Here is a 19,199-nt window from a genome sequence, read left to right on the forward strand (position 1 = left end):
GTGGGGAGGAGACTGCCGCCACGCAGTTATGAAATCAGGGCACCTGTTTCACAGCGCTGTCCTGTGAATGGCGCTACACATGCACAGGAGTAATTGCCAACCAGGTCCATACATCGCCCACCATTCAGGCACGGATTGGACTCGCATTCATTTATTTCTGTAAAGAAAAAACAACAGGAAGTTCAAATCTGAAAACCAGTTGCTGGTCTAGCCATAGATAACACTAATCTAGGCCTGTGCAGATTTTAAAAGGTTTTCATTCATGAGCCTGTAGCTCTGTGCTTAGAAACAGAACTTCCGTATTTACCTGAATACAAGGCGACCCTGAATGTAACAGGATGCCTTAAAAGATAAAGGCTAAATACAGCTTATATCTGTATTTACCCAAAAGAAAGAGGAATCTGAATCTAAGATGTTCTCTTCCATATTTAACAGGAAAGAACTGGAGAAAAGCCTTGTCTTAGATTTGGGTAAATATGGTAGGGATTACCGACATGGAACCCACACAGCATTGAGCATTATTCCTCTCATATAAGAGAACAAGAAATTCTCTGTGTGTGCAGAATTACACTTGAGCACTGAAGCTGCTGGATTGTGGACATGAATATTGAGACTTCGTGCTGTCCAACTTCTGCTTGTAGAACTTCTGCTTGTAGGCTTACCTTAGAACACCTTCCAAATTCTTCCTTTTGCCCACTTGACTGAATGCATTCCCTACACATGCTCTTTCAGTGAGCTCACCTGTCTCACAATTTTCTCCAGTAAAGCCTGGCTGGCAGAGACACACAGCCGTCCTGTTTACTGCTTGACATTCACCACCATTCTGGCATTCTTTGGCTTCACACGGAGACTCCTCTGTGATGTTTCAGCAAAGGAAAGGAAGATTAAGTTGATATAAAGAACTTGCCATTCCAGTGACACAAAGAAAAACTTGCATGTTGTGGGGTTATCCCAAGGCTGCTGTGCTTCAGACAGAGTCTTATTTAGTCCCCTTTTCAGAATAAAAACATGCATGCCTCTCCAGTTATCAGAATTAGTAGTGTGTCTTGCCTATACTATCATGGGTAGGCAGATGTGAGAAGCTATATGAAGAATACAGGAAGTTATAATCTCTCTAGGTCCCCCAAGTTCAAGTGCCTTTATCTGTCTATCTGTAATATTTCTATACTGTTTGATATCCCCTGCTAACTGGACAAAGAGGCACCTTTTACCACAGTGATTCTCTTTGTTTAGCAGGGGGAGAGTAGCTGGCCCTATCCACAGCACAGTACCTCCAGTGACCTCTATCTTATATATATTTTTAGAATGTGAGCCCTTTGGGGACAGGGAGCCATCTTATTTATTTATTATTTCTCTGTGTAAACCGCCCGAGCCATTTTTGGAAGGGCGGTATAGAAATCAAATCAATCAATCAATTAATTAATTATTAATAATGAACTCTCTAGGCAGTGTACAAAGTTAAAACATAGCAAATATAAAACAATATAAAACAGTTAAAATACACAAAACAAAGGAAGTAAAAAACAATCTCAGAAGATTAAAAAAACATTTTTTAAAAAAAATCAGTTAAAAGCCTGGGGGAACAGGTAGTTCTTGAGGTTCTTCCTAAAAGCAAGCAAAGAAGGAGATGCTCTTCTTTAAAGAGGACGTGTATTTCAGAGCCCCGGGACAGCTACAGAGAAGGCCCAGTGTCGAGTCGCCACCAAATGAGCCGGCAGCAATTGTAACCGGACTTCTCCAGATGATCTTAATAGGCATCAGGGTTCATGACAGAGAAGGCAATCTCTTAAGAACTCTGGACACAAGCCATTAAAGGCTTTATAGGTAATAACCAGCACTTTGTATTTCGCTCAGAAACATAAAGGCAGCCAATGCAATTCCTTTAAAATTGGTGTTATGTGGTTCCTTCGGGTTGACCCAGAGACCAATCTGGCTGATGCTTTCTGTACCAGTCGTAGTTTTCAGACTACATACAAAGGCAGCCACACACAGGATGCATTACAGTAGTCAAGACTAGAGGTTACCACCATTTGTACCACTGCTTTAAGGTAATTTACCTCCAAAAATGGACATGGCTGGTGTATCAGCCGAAGCTGATAGAAAGTGCTCCTGGCCACTGCTCAACCTGAGAAACCAGATACAATTTTGGATCCAGGATCACTCCCAGATTACATACCAGATCTTTCACGGAGAGTGTAATCCCACCCGGAACAGGCAGATCTAAACCATCTCTTATCCAGCCCATTATCGCCTCCAGGCAGGCATTTGTGTGTGTGTGTGTGGGGGGGGTTATGTCATTTTCTGATGGAGTTAGTATGGAGATATCTATCTGGATGTCATCAGCATATTGATAACATCCTGCACCAAACCTCCTAATGATCTCTCCCAGTGGTTTCATGTAGATGTTAAAAAGCATTGGAGACAGTATGGAGCCTTGTGGAACTCCAAACTTTAGCTCTCACTTTGCAGAGTAACAGTCTCCAAGTGACACCATCTGGAATCTGCCAGAGGTAGAAATGGAACCACTGTAAAACAGTGCCACCCAATCCCACTTCCTTCAAGCGACCCAGAAGAATACCATGGCTGATGGTATAGAAAGCCGCCGAGAGATCCAAAAGGATCAAGCAGAGTCACACTTCCGCTGTCAATAGCCAGCTGGAGATCATCCATCAGGCCAACCAAGGCAATCTCAACCCCATAGCCTACTCGAAAGCCAATTTGGAATGGGTCTAGATAATCTGTGTCATCCAAAACTGCCTGGAGCTGAGAACCACTCACTCAGTCACCTTGCCCAACCATGGGGTATAGACTTCCATTTCAACTTTCTGTAGCTCTCATGAGCAACAGAAAAAAACACTGCCAAAAAGCCAGTAAGATGCAACAACTACCTCTTGTTACTTTATGATGACTGGGCTTCTGGAACCAAGCACACTTAAATGTTGCGTGTGTGTGTTTAAACCTATCATAATATGGGTGAAGATAGCGATGCCTACAGCAGCCACAGAGATCCTTTTCATTGGCCATTTACACCTTGACTTTGGGCCATATGTGGACATCATTTTCTCCCTGTTACCTACTGTACATGGGAATTTAGTGAACAGCATACCAAGATGTGCATTGCATAGTTAGTCCTTCAGTGGGTGACTCTATTGCATTACTTAACTTTCCTCTAAGAAATGTTCTAGTTAGGGGAAAGGCAAACCTGGTGGGTGCCCCTAACCTGAGCATTTTGTTCAGAAGTACTGTCAAAGCAGTTGCTCTGGTGCACTCCATGGTTAATTCTATCATAGGTAGAGCTTTGAGTAGAACAATTTTTAAACTTTTAAATGTTTTAATTGTAAACTGCCCTGAGTCATTTTGGAAGGGCGGTATACAAATCAAATCAATCAATCAATCAATCAATCAATAATGAACAAAAAATCTTGCATGTGAAAATCTCAGTCTTATCACTTTTTCCAGTCTTACTCCTACACAGGATCTGTGACTATATTTTCTATTTTTCTGGAGAAGACTGTTCATATCCATGTTATAGAAAAGTACCAGTTCTTTTAGCAGCAAGAACTCCTGTACCCAGGACTAGCTTAGGAAGGATGGTGGATCCACAGTAGCCTCTCTTTAGTTATTGTAAGGATGCACACTGACAGCAATAACTCTTTCAATCAATAATTTCTATTTTTGGATAGTTTGTGCAAGACATTCACCCCATCTCCTGTCCTGCCCCAAAATTATAAGTCTTGTAACAAGGATACCACTGATGCAGGTATACCCTTATAGTCACTTTGCTTCATAGTCCTACCAGTAAAACATCTGATTTCCTTGAATTTTCCATCACACAAATGTTTCTCACCAATTTCACATGTGACTCCTTTGAATCCTGGTGGACACCAACAACTGAAGCTGTTGATGCCATTGATACAGGTGGCTGTGTTATGACATGGGCTGGAAGCACACTCATCCACATCTGGAAGGCAATAGGAGGGAGATTAAACAGGAGCACATGCTCATACAGTCAAGTCATTTCTCCACAGAGGAAGAAAAGCAATTTGCACCCATTAGCACATGTACAGTCAGGCAGGTCTATTTTCACATATATATAATTCCTAGAGTGTGCTCTGCATGCTGAGACAAAACAACCCTCCTTTTGATGTTTTCCATTGTGCCGAGTTGATGTGGGTTACAAACCCCTTCCAACAGCAACAGTGTGGGTGCCTCTGTGGAAGACCACAGAGTTATGAATCTAGAAATGCCATCAAGGCCAACTCCCCAGCACTGTGGGAGCATTCACTGTAGTAAACCAACACAAACTGTTTCTAGAACAAACACAAGGAAAACGTAAATGTGCTTCCCCTTCCCTCAATAAGCAAGCAACTGGCAAATCACAAAATTTTGAAGGTAAGCATAGAAGACCCTCCTGGGCATTCGACTGCTCAGGAACAGGGAGGAGAATGGGACGATAACAGGTAGGGAATAATACACCACCAACAACAGCCCCTCCATATAAGATTGTGAGAAAGGTATGCTCAAAACTCACCAATATGACACCGCTTTCCAGTGAAGCCAGCCAAACAGGAGCAGGAGTACGAGGGATTCCCTGTGATGCAGTCTTCAATACACTTTCCTCCATTCAGACAAGGGCGGAGTGTCAGACACACCGAAGCTGCAAGAAGTAAACCCACCATTCAGCAGAGGATAATGTGACCAAAGATTTTAGAAAACATTACAGCAACAACAGTATTGGATTGATCCAATGCCCTTTGAACCTGTAGCCTTCAGTCCCCGTTTTCTTTGTAATCAACACACTGGGCTCATGGATGGAAATACTGCATTTATTTAAAACCATTCAACAAAACTTAGCCGTTCCACATTTAATCTGGACTGAAGTTCTGTAGCGAATGAAATTATTATTTAAAGCATTGGGCCAGTTCATAACATGGAACTAGTATTATATCATGGCTTCACACAACATCCCCAAGTCTTGGGAGCACATACTCCCCCCATGCCCTTAGTGCACAAGAGTTGGAAGAATTTTATGTCTGATTCTCGTTAATAACAACCTAGGATTGCTCATTACATCCGAACTGAGCAATCTTGGTTTATTCTAGCCAGAGTTCATAACTGGTTTGAATGCAATAAGATTATTGCCTCTCCCCCAGCTCCCAGCTGCTAGGCCAATGTTTTTATAAAGGTCATATAAAAGCAATCTGTCAAGGACTTCCACTAAAAGTTTTTGAGTATCAAAATGATGAATTTGTAATTCCAAATTAAGCTTCTCTTATAAAAACAACAAACTATCAATCTTCCATAAAGTGTAATTTAATAACAACTGTTTGAATGTCTTTTCCTACCAAGACATTCTAAATTTCTCAAAAACACTGACACAAACAATTTCAGCCAGCTCTATATCCCGCTACTCTCCCCATGCACTACATACATTCTGCCTGGCCTCTGCCTTTTTATTTTTCATGATGTTGTAATATTTTTATTATGAACTCAAGAATCAAGATTGAGTAGTAGAGAAAATGCCGCCAAAACAAAACACTATAGGCAGAATTATATATATGAGATGAGATATACCACTGGAATTCATAAGATGGAGAAAGATCAGGAAGGGAGGGGCAGACAGACACACACACGCACCCCAGAGATCTGAAGGGAGGCATATAGCCCAAGGATGGTCAGATAGCAGTCCAAGAGCTCATGTTAAAAAAAAAAGTGTATCATAATGTATACAAGATTTGATCATCTAGAGTTGGTAAACTAGTTCTGGCATTTCCAAAAGCACCGGTCTTATGAGCAGCTCCTGGGGTGTTTAGGAGGTGCAAGCCCCCTGAAATGCCTTCTTGTGGCCATTATGTGCATCATCATGGATGAAACAAGCAGTATCTGTTGGGGAAGAATGTATCTAATTCCAAACTGTCCAATCTGACTGACTTTGTTGGGTCTTAACCCCTTTCAGATCACTCTGAAAAGAGATAATGGGGGCCATGAACTACATCATAAGAGACATGGTTGAAACAGATACTATTTGGTAGAGATGACTGTCCTGCATCTTAAAATAAATCAAAGCAATCAATAAAATAAATGTACAATTTGATTGCTTTACATAGGGCTAAGCCCAAATCAGAACACTTAATGTGCTCAGGGCCATAACCACTCCCACCGTGCTGAAGCATGTTTAGATCAGCTGGAATGTTTGTGAGGAGAAAAGGGGAGGGGGGAGTGAGTGAGTGGCGCGTCCACTGTACTGATCTGGAAATGGGCACATCACTTCTGAAATTATGAACTCTCTTAGCAGTACAAACACAGCTTACATCTGGTGGGTTTTTGACTTTTTAATTTTCTAACTTTCAGCTTTTAAATTTGAATTTAGCTCAGTCTGTTTTTAGTTTTTATTAATTTTATATTGGTACTACAAATACCAGTGGACAGTTTGAGACAAACCATTATACAATTAACAAACACTGGCTGACACCCAGACTAATGCTGTGCCAACATTTTCTGTCATACAGCAGTGGAGGGGCGATTTTTGAAAATCCTCCATTCCCTCTGCAGTCACCCGTGCTGCCTGAAATTACGTCCCTGAGAGTCCTGTAGCTCTCAGAGACATAGTTTCAGAAGGCACAGGCAGTTATAAATGGAAGAGAAATTGTTGAAAATCATCTCTCTCCTGTCGTGCAACAGAAAATGCTGGTGCATCAGCACAGCATTATTCTGGATGCCAGTCACTATTTTCAGGTCTCTCACAAATGTGAGATACTATTTTATGAACCGTATTGGACAAATTTGTAAGTGGCAATAAGTCTAGTAGGACATGTAACAGCTTCTTCCTTCTGTAGTTACAACAAGCATGTAGAGGTATAACCATCCTTAACAGTATTCCTGGATCACTGAACACTTTGGGCTTATCGGCATACAGTATTACACTTTGGGCTTATCTGCATATTAGCATTTTGAAGCCTTGAAAATGGCATGATCCTCTCATTATATATAACATGCAATCTACGTATACTTTCTCTCTGTGGCTGTATCATGACTGATGTACTGAGCATTTCTCCCATTCTTGTAGCACTAAATCTTATTCTTGAAAAAAGCAGATGCAACTGCCAGAAGATCATCTGTGAATGGAGAAGTCCAGAATTCTTCCAGTTTCCACCCACTCAAAAAGCCAGCTTCCCACCACAAACTAACAGGGGAGGGAGCGGCTGAGGCTAGAGTCTGACCAAAATTGTGTTCTTCCTAGGAACTCTGGGTCTTTATAGATATCCTTCAAGTAGGGCTGTTGCCCAGTTAAAGACATCTTAGTCAGTTAATAATATGCATTTTACTTCATTATTCAGTCAAATCTGCATAGCTTTGCATGTAAGTGAAAACAATCATAATGAAGCAAAAAAGAATATTTCCATTGTTTTTTAGACAATGCATACATGCCTTGCAGCAGGCATCATCTTAGGACAGGAATTCTCATCTGTATGAGAGAGGAGAGGGAATGTTTCTCTTAAAATGATGCCTACTATATGCAATTCTACACATACTTGAATAAAAAATATGTTGTTGTTTTTAAACTGCTCCACTGGCTGTTGCTGGTATCTACTTTGTTTCTTTTTAGATTATGAGCCCTTTGGGGACAGGGGACCACCTTATTGCTGTATTTATTTTTCTATGTAAACCGCTCTGAGAACACTGGTTGAAGAGAAGCATATAAATATTCACAGTAGTAGTATTAATTGGAATATCATTTTAGTTGATTAAAAAGTGTTGTAAATCAATTAATCACACAGATCAATTGATTGAAATTGAAGCCTTGTTCTTGAGAAAGGGTTAAAGTAAACCTTCCAAAATCAAGGCAAGTCCCAGGATGGCACAAGCTGTTCTGCCCTCCACCTGACCAGGCTATGGTGGGGCACTGAGTGTTGAAAGCTCAACTAGAGACCCGAGTCAGAATCCCCCTATCCCCATCTGACAGAGCACTAAGGATGGCAGGACTGAGGAGGCTTAGGGAAGTGCAGGTGTCCCTCTGTGATCTCTGCCTGAACCACCCTCACTGCATGTACATTTAAGTGAACTTCTCAAAATGCTTAAAATGCTTTTAAAAAACCCATCATTGCAAACACTGCAACTAGAGCTAAAGCTCCAGGAAAAAATGTGGTTTGAGTAAAGGCTGTCAATCAATCCAAGGTATTTTTTAATTGACCAATTAAAAAACTGACTTTAAACATCTGAGCAATTAATTATATTTAAATAAATCTGCATATTAACAACCCCTCAATATAGATGCATTTTTGAGATGCTGAAGAAAGTGTGAGGTAATTTACATCTGAATTAAACGAAAGCTACCACAACTGTTAAAAAAGGAACAAACATCTTTTTATATATATTTAAGTAATTTCACATATGCACTTAACTCACAGTGACATCTGTTAAAATTCATCCTGAGTAATTAAACTTGGCCTTCTATTGATTAATCAGCTAAAGCTTTAGCTGATTAATCTACTGTTCAATGTTTGGAACCCTATGTCTGGGGTTTTTCATGTGCTATTGGTTCTCAGCCCCATTCCGAGTGCCCCACTGTTGCTCTGTCTTGTTTCATTCTCAAGAATAATTAAATAAACCTTAATTGGATCCCAGCTCCCCAGTCAGAGATGCATTCTCTCACATTTTATCCACGAATACAGGAATATTCCTGCAATTTGGAGTTTGCACATGGATTCTGCATCAACGCATCCCAGGTCCTGCTGGCCATATTATTTTGTTGCATTTACACACAGCGGTAACACCCATACTACCCCCATTGTGTAGCTGCTGCCATTCATAGGCACTGGGATTTTCACAGGGACAGAAAGAAGGGCTGGAAGAATCAGTTTGGTTAAATAAACCTAACTGCTGTCCTCTTACTTGTGTTGTTGCAGCCCCCCACTTGCACCTGGGCATCATCGATTCTGAACACCCAGCGCCCGGGGATACCCACATTTGTCGTCATCTCCACGTCGACAATGTCATCAGTGCGGGATCCGGGAATGTTAAAATATCGTTTTCCATCACCGGCATTGAAACCTGCCTAGGAAGACAAGGGCAGAGAGTGAAACCTCTCGCTGGGGAAAGCAGGGCAGCTGTGGGGAAAGGCAAGGGACTTCTCTCTTCCACCATGGCCCAGTGCCCTGCAGAGGAATGGACTGCAATAACATAAGGAAGGGAAGCATCAGATTTCCCTACATGCTGCTTTATGCTATCCATACAACCACTTCCCATCTGAACTTCTACTTCTTTGGGCAGGAGACTGAGTGCTGACATCAGCACAAGAGCTCCTCCAATAATTGTTGGGGAATGACCAGACCAAAAAAGGGTGAACGTAAGAAGAATCCTGCTGGATCAGATTATAGGGCCATTTAGTCTAACATTCTGCTTCCTACAGCAGCCGTTCAGATGCCTCTGGGAAGCCCACAAGCAGGGTGTGAAGGAAATAGCTCTACTTGGACAAAATCTGTGTTCTGGGTGCCTTTCTCCTCATCTCATAATACAAGTACTCAGGTTCATCCAATGAAACTGACTTGCAGTACTTTCAGGACAGACAAAATACAGAGCTTCTTCAAACAGTAAATCATCAAATTATGGAATTTATAGCCTCAGGATGCAGTGATGGCCATCTGGCTTAGATGGCTTTAAAGGGGGATTAGGTAAATTCATGGGGGACCAGTCTATTAGTGGCTATCAGTCATGTATGCAACCTTTAAGTTCAGAGGCAGCAATGGGAGACAGTTATTGCCTTCAAGCCTTGCTTGCCAGCTTCCTGGAGGCATCTGGCCGATGACTGTGGGAAGCAGGATCCTGGATTATATGGATTTTTGCCTTTGGTCTTATCCAGCAAGACTCTTCTTATGTTCAACCATTCTCTGTCTATTATTCAGGAACCAGGTCATGGACTGAAGGCACAAGATACAGGAACCTTGCTGAAGCAAAGCAGGTCTGGATCTGCTCAGGGCCTAGATGGAAGAACATCTGAGAACCCTATGGATGCTGACTTGAGTTCCACCATAAAAGGAAAGTAGGATATAAATGTATAAAACAAGTACAATCCAGAAAGCTATTTCTTTGAGGCAACCTTGTAAATAGCCACTTGCTTGGCCGCTTGTGATAAGAATGACCTCTCTGTGACCTAGAAGAAATTGTTATTCCTTTTAGGCTACAAATGACTAATATTGGCAGGAATTTTTGTAGGCCACTAAATTTTGTAGACCTGTTTGCAAGGCTGCTTTAAGGCAAGCATTCTTGCTCTGAACTCAGCTGTTTCAGTTGCACAAGCAAAGACTGAGCAGCCAAGCATCCTAGAAGGCATCTCATGCTGTTTTGCATGTCAGCTATGATTAAAGACCTTGGCTATGACACGTTGAACTGTCAGCATTAAAAGAAAAGTGGTGGGGAAAGGGAGATCAGATGGTCTACTTATTGCAAGCCTTCTCCCAAATGGCTCTTGGCATCATAAAGCCTCAGCAATCCCCACACATCTATGACTCACTTGCTGGAAAGCACACAGAATGCTGAGCCTATTTTCATCCCCATTCATCTGCACAGGGTGAATCCAAGAGAATCTTGGACTCCGTTGCTCCTTTCCGCAAAACGAGCACAGCTCTGCTAACTCAAGCCAAGCAGCAGCCTTTGCCATGCTGAGCCATGAAGTGCTCGTGCCGAGCCACTCCATCTCACTGCGAGTTACAGCAGCACGTTCTTGCTAACTTGGTCACAAGCCGATGCCTGGTGAAAACTTTTCAACTTCCTCTCTCTCTCTCTGGCTCGGTTGGGGCAGGGTGTTCCTGGAGCACGGTACGGTATCCAAAGCATGTGGTTACTGCTCTGTTTACAGTCATAAAAGTCTGCACTTCTGAATTTCTGGGATTGAAAATGTGTCTATTTCCTTTACACCTGCAATTTCCTGCTTCCTGGAGACTCTCGCCGGCGGCCAGCCAAGCACAGATCAATTAGTGGTAAATTCATACATCCGAATAGCCACCGGTTAAGAGAAAGAAAACAACACAGAAGAATAAAAATATCAAGGAAAAGTTGTACTTGCTGCAGCCACTGCTGGATTGCTCTTTAAAGTCTGAGGTTATGAAGGGAAGGAACTCAGAGGCATTGGCCAACCTAAAGAGCTGTGGTTTCACTATAACAAAGCCCCCTATATGCCTTAGCATTAAAGAGAGAGGGAATACAGCATCATTACGTAAGAAGTTGGGGTTTGTGGAAGATCATCTTGCGATTTCATGAGCCTGCCCTGAAATAATAGACTATTGCCTGAGAAAATGTGCACCACATATTAGAAAGAAGACTTGCTTGCAAGATGTGACCATGGAGTCTACCTGGGCCGCAATGCCTCCCAGGCCGGCTGAGTCTCCTCCACTGCTGGCATGCATGCCAGTAGTCCAGCTGACCGACTCATAGTTGAAGATAGTGAAGGACAGCATGCCATCAGTGATGAGGACTATCTGGAAAGTATTCACCTGAAAGAAACAAAATCAAACATCCCAAAACAATGAACTGTGAGATTAGTTATCAAAGAAAAACTGCTCTAGATGCTTGGACTCGAAGGTCCTTTATCCATGTAAGAATTCTGAATCTCTGCTTTAGATAGTGTTGCTGCAGAAAGAGGGGAAGTCCACTACTATCACCAATGCTTTATTTGCAAAGGAAACAATAATAATAAGTAAGATGCCGGTACCCTTATACACCAGTGCTTCTGGAATTTGGCCACACCCCTTTTGTGTGCGACAGGCCAGTCTGTGAAGGACCACCTACACCCCCATTGTGATCCCCTTTTCATATGACGGGCCCATTGCACACAAAGGGGGCGTGGCCAAGCCTCGGGAGCACCCAGCACAACATTTTAGAACTCATTTGCCAGCCAGGTTCACAGCACCTGGCAGGGTTTGTCTTTGTTCCCTGAAAGGAGGCAGGCAGTGAAGACAAAACCCTGCCACATGCTGCATTCCTGGTTGGGAAAAGGTGACAGTACTGAGTGCCATTGAGTACAGTCACAAAAAAAGCACTGACTACTACAAATATTTATATACCGCTTTTCAGCAAAAGTTCTCAAAGTGGTTTACATAGGGGGGAAAATAGTGCCCTGTCCCCAAAGGGCTCACAGTCTGAAAAGAAACATAAAATAGGCTCCAGCAACAACCGCTAGAGGAATACTATGCTGAGACTGAGTAGGGACAGTTGTACTCCCTCTGCTAAATGTAAAAGAACCTCCACTTTAAAAAGGTGCTTCTTTACTCCAAGATGGACTTTTAAGCAAGAGTACTGGCATACAGGGTTTTAACAGCTGAGCTGTCTTTCCTGTTTCTGTTGCTGCTTGAATTAGGGATGTTTTATGTGCTGTTATGTTTTTCCACATTTTTATTTTTGAATTATTTTTAATTTTTTAAATTTAAAATTTTAGAATTTAATGAGATTTGTATTAGATTGTATTAAATTAGAATTTTAATGAGATTTGTAAAATCAGATTTTTTAAAATATTGTGGTTCCCCTTCAAGACTTGCCTAGTGCAGAGATGAAATATGAATATTTGAAATACACACACTTCTTCAAGCTGGTTCAATAGCTCTTGCACTTCACACTTGTAGTCCCTCTACAACACTTGTAGTCCCCTGTTGTAGCAGCAGCAGAGCAAACAGTAGAATTTATGCTATCTAAAACAACACCCTATGCCCTGCAACAAACTTCCAATCACTTACTGGAGAAAATGAATTTCCTCCAAAGAAGGTGACTTGGTACCAAGTGGCTATGAATACCCATTGGGCAGAGAACTCTGGGAATTCTGGGAAATATTGACGGATGTCTTTAGTGGCTCTCTCCAAGATGGCTCGGTCCTTGGTTTCCCGGTAATACACTTGTCCTGCACGCCGGTTGTCAACATCAGCCCAGAAAGCTGCAACCACACGTCGGTCATTGGAGATGGGGAAAGCCACTGGTGTAAACTGAGACACTTCTTTCAGAAAGGAGATGATTCCATTGTTGTTTACCTGGACAGAAGAGAAGAAAGGTTAGGCATGGTGAAAAATAAGGTTAATAATCAGGAGGACTGAATTAAATCAAATCCCTCTGGCCTTGGCTTCATGCAAAGGGATAGCAGATGGATGTGCCTAAAGGCAGTTCTCCTATATGCCATCCACTGATGACTAACAAAGCTGCAGGCCATAGAAAAATTTAGGGATGATATACTCCACAACACAAGTTTGATACTTGCTTTAGAAAAGTTTTGTTTAAAAAATGTATTCCCCTCCCAGTCTTTGAAGTACAGGCACGCTACCCTGCTAGGTGCCAGAGCCTGTAAACGAAAAGGCGTGTGCCAAGAATATAGTCAGAGAACTGCCTCTCCCTTCAGTCACCCCCCCACCCCTTCCCACTCACTCCACCCCTGCCACACGCTTGCTGCATCTGAGGGCTAAAGAGCCACAGCCCAGGGGTCTGGGAAGGCAGGCAGAACAAGCCATGCCCTGTTCTCCTGCCGGAGATGGGCCAAAGGAAGGAGGAACAGCTGAGAAAACTGCAGCAGCCACAGTGATTTAAACAAACAGGGTGCAGTTCATTTGGGTCACTCTCACCTCAGAAAGCAGCAGAACTCAGCATTCCCTTCCTTGTTTTAAATAGGCCACAGGTGATTCTGAAGCAACTCGGAGAAGGCTATTTCTTCCCTCTTTGGTCAAAGCAGGGTTGCAAGTAATTGGACCTTGTAGAACAGGAGGCAGACCGCCCCCCTCCTTTTGAAGCAAACACACTTCCAAGGTAGAGGCGTTTCTCCCTTGACATGCTCTTCCATTCCTTAGAACTCTATACAGTTCAACCCTATTCAAATAGTCTTCTGTTGACCAATATAAATTGCCTGTCCTACGGAGGTGGGGGCATGTCTAGTCCCAAGCCCCCCAAAACACATCAAGCATGCAAGTCTTGATCTCAGGCACCTCTGGCGTGGCACCTCCAGACCATGAGAACCTTCAGAAGACAAAGACTCTAGACAAAAGTCTATTTATTTATTTATTTATTTATTTATTTATTTAAGACATTGATACCTTGCCTTTCAGCCTCTGAAATGGCCTCTCAAGATGGCTTAGTTGCCAATTAATAACACAATAATCCAGAAACAAAAAAGGGGACCCGACCTAGACAAAAACTGTTAGTTAATGATATAAACTAAAACAATTAAATAAAAATAATTAATGATGATGCTTTAATACTATCGCAGACTCCTAGTGGCCTGAGAAGAGCGCTTTATTCCCTACTGTAAAAGATCATGCTCTGCAGATTAATTACTCTAGAACACAGATCATGAGGTTTGCTAAGCACCCCAAACTCTTATGTTGGTCTATTGACGGGCCTAAGCAGGAGGATGTCAGTTCTTATAACTACTTAGGTATTGTATTTCATTCCACCGTTAGTCACCAAATCCATCAAGAATGTGTCATTCAAAATGCTCAAAGGTAATCATGGGTAATATTGGTGCTTTTCTACTCTAGAGGCAGACTTTTTATCCCGGCAGCCATAAGACTTTTCAAGTCCAAGGTGTTAACTAATTTGCTTTATGGAGCACAGTTCGGCCTTTATCCTAACATCCAAGCCATAGAAGCTGTCCAATCTAATTCCCAACATTTTTCAAGTACCACGAGGCGTTTCTAACACAGCTCTGAGAGTGGAGGCAGGTCTGATAAATGTTGAGTCTAAAATCTGGCTTTTAATATTTAAATTTTGGCCAAAATAAACCTTACTCCCACTGGATTGTTACTGCTCATGTTAGCAGATAAGTTCACTTCCAACTGGGAAACGGAATTTAAAAGGAAATTGTTTTCCTATAGGTTTGCTCCACAGTCATTATTGGCTATGAATCTTGATCAAGCTAGCCTGGCACTCTCCCAAAGAATTTGTGATCTGATAGAAGTTTTATATCAAGGAGATTAATGGTGGGTAACCAACTATTGAATATGAAACCTGCTAATTACTTAGATAAGCTTACAGTAGCAAAATATCATACAGCCTTCACACTAGCACGCTTTGACGATTTACCTTCTGCTTATGTGGAGTGGTTTTGTCCTTGCAAGTCAGGTGCTACTGAGACACGAGTGCATGTGCTACTAGACTATAGTTTCTACAGGGACACTCGCTATGAACTAATAGTGCCCCTCCTAGCAAATTACCCTGGCTGCCTGGATGAATTCTATGTTAGTTATCTTTTATCTGACAGTGATGACAAAAATTACTTATGCAGTTGCTAGATTCTGACTCATTGCCATTAGAATTTGAAGTAAGAGTGTATCTCTATAGCTGGACTCCATAAGGTCTACGAATAGCTGGATTAGCTATTGTTACGGTTATGTATATATTTTTCTGGCCAACAACCATAAATAAACTGAAACAGTATAATTAATTTTTAAAATGACCTGCTAACTGAGCAAAGGAAAGCCTTTGAAAGAGGACTTTCATATTTAGCAGGGGAAAAGCAACTGTCTCTGTTCAGCCCAGAAGAGCATCTGTCCAGTGGTTCTTGCTTGGGTGTGGGTGTGTGTATAAGGGTGGCTTCTATTTGCATAGACCAGGGTTTGTGTTGCAGAACACTCTGCATCCAGAGACAAAATACATTTCCTCCCCTCCATGGAATCCTGTCAGTGAGGGCCAGGCTAGTCAGGGTACAGCTTTGAAGAGCATGGCTTGTTTAGGACATCACCATCTTCCAAGACAACACTACACTGAAGCAGTAGCTCTAGGTAGCACCATCTGGAAGGCACATATTTTCAGTTGTGGGACAAAGACAGCAGTCCTGGCTGTCGATCAATTGTGTTTTGAGTGGATTCAATTGACCTTGCTTATTTTTAGTGCAAGCCTTGAGGGGCTCAATCATAGACAGAGACCTTTAGCTTTGCTATGTGGCCCTCGCCACATCCCTGTGTCCTAGGCTAAGCACACACTGGAGAACTGCTAGCAAAGGTTCCGTTATTGTGTGGTCAGTGCCTGGATGAGAGACCTATGTGTGCTACCTTTGGGGATGGGGCCATAGCTCAGTGGTAGAGCATCTGCTTTGCATGTCATCCCTGGCATCTTCAGGTAGGGCTGGGAAAGACACATGTCTGAAACATTGGAGAAGCCACTGCCAGTCATTGTAGACAATAATGAGCTAGGGTCCAAGCTGAACTCCTATAATTGAGTCAGAATTTTTTTCTCATAATCAAATTAAGTTAGTTCCCTACCACCTCCAAATTATCCCCTATCCCCACTGCACAGATACCTCACTGCAAGATATCAGACTCTGACTGTATCTGTTTTTGGTCTTGATGGTGTGGACTGATTTGTGGAATGCTGGTATGTATATAGTCCGCCCTCTGAGCAGGGGATGGGCAGGATAACCTTATTGTCCCTCCCATCTCCATTATCTAACACAGCCTAACTTGTTGCTGGTTTGGATTCACTTTTATTGCACATTGCTGGTTTGGTTAATAGTCTAGTCATTTAAGCCTATTATGGTTTCTGTAGTTTGTTCTTCTGGTCAAACAACAAAAGACAGACTCCAAGGCTGGCAAGGAAATTTCGTAGAAAAGGAACAAGTGGGTTCTTAAGTTTAACCGCAAGCTCTGTTGAGTTTATGTACGCTGTGCTGCAAAGGCTTTGTCAATTGGTTTTGCTCTAACCATAGCGCTTTTCAAAGCAGATGGGGAGTTAGTAAATGAGTCCCATGTATGACATGCCAACTGTGTTTTTTGTTGATTGTATTTTTGCAAGTGGTATCTCTCTTACCACCAAAAGCAGCATGTCACAAGAGAAGCCCAGCCCAGGTTAGTCCTTTGCTCCTCCAGAAAGCCCCCTCAGACTCTATGACTCCCTCATGTTCCATGTGCACACAAAGATCACTCACTTCTCTGGAATGAGAAGAAACCACAAACCTTCTGAACTCTGGCCCGTACAGAAAGCAGCAGGGAAATTCTGCTGGAGAAAGAAGCCGAGCCCTTGTTTGTGGATGGAATGTGGTATGAAATGCAGGTGTGACATTTCGACAGGGTGGGGGGGACAGGGGTTGTTTCACCCTGGTGAGCAAACTCAGAACTCAAATAATGCTTTGTGTGTGTACGCGTGTGTGCGCGCAAATACACACACACTCAGGCTGGTCATGGGCTTGGAATCTCAGCAGAGTCTGCATTACTGTGCAGCTGAGCAGAGCAAAGTGAAGGGAAGGTAGGGTCCAGTGTCTCTGTGGATGCAAAACGGATTAATCCAGGCAACAAAGCTAACTTTGCTCTGGGCTTGTATACATTCTGCTTTGGAAGAGGCATAACTGAAAGAAGAATATCTGTTGGCCAACAGAAGCAGTCACAATAAGGGCTATCTCCAACATTCTATCCTGTACCTGCATCAAAGAGAGGCTTCAGATATTCATGGTTATGTGTGACTGCAGGGAGCACCTACACTGATGGCCAAACTAAACCTGAACAACAAACACAGCTGCCCCCATCACATCTCTGTACCTTGTCATACATAAACTGCTGGTGTGGTTCAATTTTAACATCAAAAGGGGTATGCAAACCCTTCTGCATCCCAGGCATATTTCTTCCAGTCCAACTCTTGATGTCAGAAATGAGAAAAACCATGCCTGATGTCATGCAGGTATGGACCAGCTTGCCACAGGTTAGGCAAACCAGAGAAAGGTCCAATGAAAGCCAAATTCCCAAGGACAGGCCCAGCATGAGTTATTCCTAAAATACTTGAGACCTTGAAAAGGTGCTGAAGCATTCTTCCATAGTTTTGGGTTTGCAAAGTGACCCTTTCCCAGTTCTGGCTTGGTTCTTGATTTTGCTGTGATGATACAAATAGAATACCAGCACATGGTGTGCCATGTGGAACTGGTCTGGCAAAAAAATAAAGAGGGAGGGCATGGCTAAACAAGCAAGTGCATCCTTACAGGTATCTGTTTCAGAGGGGATGCTAGATTTTATGAAGACCAAGAGTTGTAAGGGAGAAGTCAGTTTGTCCCAACGAAATACTGAATTAGCATAGACAAATGTTAATAACAATATCACTTTTGGCTCTAATCATGAACACTAATTGGACAGATTTAGGACAACTCTTTATGATGACCCAATCAAATTTCAGACTCAGGAAAACAAAAGCAGAATCCCATTGGGATTAGGTCATCAGACCAACCCTGTAGAATTTACAATTGGAACCAAATCATGCAAAGTACAGGCAGCCAATGAGCTTTAGTTGTTTTTCAGGTTTATATTAGACAGAGAGAATTCATGGTGGGTATAAGGGTGGAGGGTGAACAATGGGCAGGAATGGGGCTGAAATAAGGAGATTCATTTACAAGGAAAGCAGAGGCTTTTAGCCCTTATTATTTCATACATCAATAGTCTGTTTAAATGACCCCACAACGCCCTGCTTGGTTTCTTCCCTCAAACAGGATTACTACCCAGACCAGCTATGCATCCTTACATCTTGCAAACTAAATAAAGCAGCTTTAACAATGGATGCAGCTGAGAAAACAGCAGCTTATCTGTACTTACTTTTAACACCCCAGTCTGAGATATTTGCATGGAACAAAGCCCCACTGGAATCATGGAACCTTTGCACAAGATGAAGCTTATGACCCCTGCTAACTTGGAAAAGAGGCACCTTTTAACGTGGCGATTCTCTTTTATTTAGCAGGGGGAGAGTAACTGACCCTATCCACCCCCAGCACAGTACCTCCAGTGACTGTTGCTGGTGTCTATCTTATGTTTCTTTTTATATTGTGAGCCCTTTGGGGACAGGGATCCATCATTTATTTATTATTTCTCTGTGTAAACCGCCCTGAGCCACTTTTGGAAGGGTGGTATAGAAATCAAATCAAATCAAATCAAAAAAATGAGTCAAGAGCAATGCAGAGAGTTCTGCTATTGAAAAAAGTAGTTAATTAGTGTCTGTAGACTAATATTCAGGATGCAGACGAGGGATTCCAAGCAGTTCTTCCACCAGCCCAACCCCAACATATCACCTATTTTTTTGATTAATATTATCATGCATTCTACAAAATCAAAATGCCCTTGCATCAGGGGGTCATCTAATTTTATTTCAAGAGCAAAACTCTTACTCCCCATCCCTGTAGGATTCAGGGTCACACATATACAAGCAGGTGGGAGAGGGATGTAGGAGCTCTAATTGCCAGCAGAAGGGGAAGAGGGAGGAGAATA

General features: G+C 42.4%; 1 protein-coding gene across 4 annotated transcripts in view; it reads right to left on the reverse strand.

The window, feature by feature from the left end:
* Positions 1–19,199, reverse strand: part of SNED1 (sushi, nidogen and EGF like domains 1) — a 127,151-nt gene that overhangs the window by 74,085 nt on the left and 33,867 nt on the right. For 3 of the 4 annotated variants that reach the window (XM_053304344.1, XM_053304345.1, XM_053304343.1), the window contains exons 2-8: positions 12,726–13,013; positions 11,349–11,489; positions 8,893–9,055; positions 4,532–4,657; positions 3,848–3,961; positions 742–855; positions 44–157 (exon numbers count right to left, since the gene is read on the reverse strand). In XM_053304344.1, the coding sequence (XP_053160319.1) occupies positions 44–157; positions 742–855; positions 3,848–3,961; positions 4,532–4,657; positions 8,893–9,055; positions 11,349–11,489; positions 12,726–13,013 (1,060 nt within the window). Of the gene's footprint in view, positions 1–43; positions 158–741; positions 856–3,847; positions 3,962–4,531; positions 4,658–8,892; positions 9,056–11,318; positions 11,490–12,725; positions 13,014–19,199 lie in introns of those variants that run through there. The other variant, XM_053304346.1, reaches the window with a different exon arrangement.

Source organism: Hemicordylus capensis, chromosome 3 (assembly GCF_027244095.1).
Source record: "Hemicordylus capensis ecotype Gifberg chromosome 3, rHemCap1.1.pri, whole genome shotgun sequence".
In the NCBI taxonomy this organism is placed as follows: domain Eukaryota; kingdom Metazoa; phylum Chordata; class Lepidosauria; order Squamata; family Cordylidae; genus Hemicordylus; species Hemicordylus capensis.